Source organism: Trachymyrmex cornetzi, unplaced genomic scaffold (genome assembly GCF_001594075.2).
Source record: "Trachymyrmex cornetzi isolate Tcor2-1 unplaced genomic scaffold, Tcor1.1 scaffold4668, whole genome shotgun sequence".
NCBI classification, from domain to species: domain Eukaryota; kingdom Metazoa; phylum Arthropoda; class Insecta; order Hymenoptera; family Formicidae; genus Trachymyrmex; species Trachymyrmex cornetzi.
The window spans coordinates 19,715-20,913 of record NW_017299474.1 but is presented as its reverse complement, the minus strand read 5'-3'; the positions used below and the strand labels follow the sequence as shown (position 1 = coordinate 20,913).

Below are 1,199 nucleotides of genomic sequence, written 5' to 3'. Positions count from 1 at the left end.
GGGGAAACATCACAAGGTGAATCACCACAGGCCCCGCAAGCGGCCAAGCCTATTCAGAAGCGCGATTTATCCGGCGAGCAGCAAGATGTTATGGCTATGCTCGGTGCCAAGCGCGGCTCCTTCATTTTCCCGCAATTTGGCACTAATCTCCTGAAGGGTTTTAGCTGATGCCGACTATTTACGACTGGAGCAAGATTCCTGAGGAGAATCAGGCTTCAGACAGAGAAATCCCCATTTATATAGGCTGCCCGCCGGCTAATGTCGGCCGCTCTATCCGCGCAATGATGAAGCGCCTGCGACAAAAAGCCGATGATGAGCTGTATTCTCGCGAGCCGGTTGTCGGCGAAACCAATTTGCGCGTTGAGCTGGACGAAGAATATACGGATTATGTAGACGGCATGATTGTGCGCTTCCGCTGCCCTAACGATATTGCTAAGGTTCCTGATAATCCGCTCTTGTGTATCACTAATATCCCTGTTGACAAGCGCGGCAATAACGGAAACGGCCTGCCTATGGTTATGATGAGCTGGGACAGGACGGCCAAAGGTTTGCGTGTGAAACAGGCAACGGGCGATATGTTTGTTGCCGGGGCGCATGTGCAGGCGGTTTATTCCTCAATTCACCATATCTGGACGGCGGCTGATTATGAAGCAGAGCAGAAGGCCGAGCGGCATTTGCTGGGCGACACCATGGCCCTGCTCAAAAACAGCCCGGAATGGCAAAAATTCGTAGACGATAAGGGCGTATTTTTTGTCTATACAGACAGCAATATGGCCGAAATCCAGCGTATGATTGAGGGAACGGCGAATGATACGCTGTATAGCTGCACCGATTTTCCTTTAATGAATACAGATACTTATCAATCGCCCGTTTACCCATTGGCTGTTGCCAATGGCAAGAAAAAAGATGCGAATGGCAATGATGTGGTTGATGATGACGGGAATCCTGTCTATTGCCCGCAAATTGTGCGAAACCCCTCTGCAAGTCGCAATATTGCCGGCGGCGTTTTTCATGAGGACAGTGTTTGGGGGAATGTTGCGGAAGGCACTGTCTATCTCCCTTTAGCCAGCGGCTATACAGGCAGAGGGCTATGCGAACTGCTTAAGCCTTACATAAAATACCCACTGGGCAATGGCACATGGGGCTGGGTAAATATGAATGCCGCTCCCGCTTTAGACCGGGGGAAGCTCAAGGGCAAT

The 1,199-nt window shown here is 51.0% G+C and overlaps 1 protein-coding gene across 1 annotated transcript in view; it reads left to right on the top strand.

The window, feature by feature from the left end:
- Positions 1 to 168, top strand: part of LOC108764920 (peptidoglycan hydrolase FlgJ-like) — a 1,014-nt gene extending 846 nt beyond the window's left edge. Inside the window, exon 2 of the mRNA XM_018513330.1 lies at positions 31 to 168. Within this exon, the coding sequence (XP_018368832.1) occupies positions 31 to 168 (138 nt within the window). The remainder of the gene's footprint in view (positions 1 to 30) is intronic.
- Positions 169 to 1,199: the final 1,031 nt, after the last annotated feature.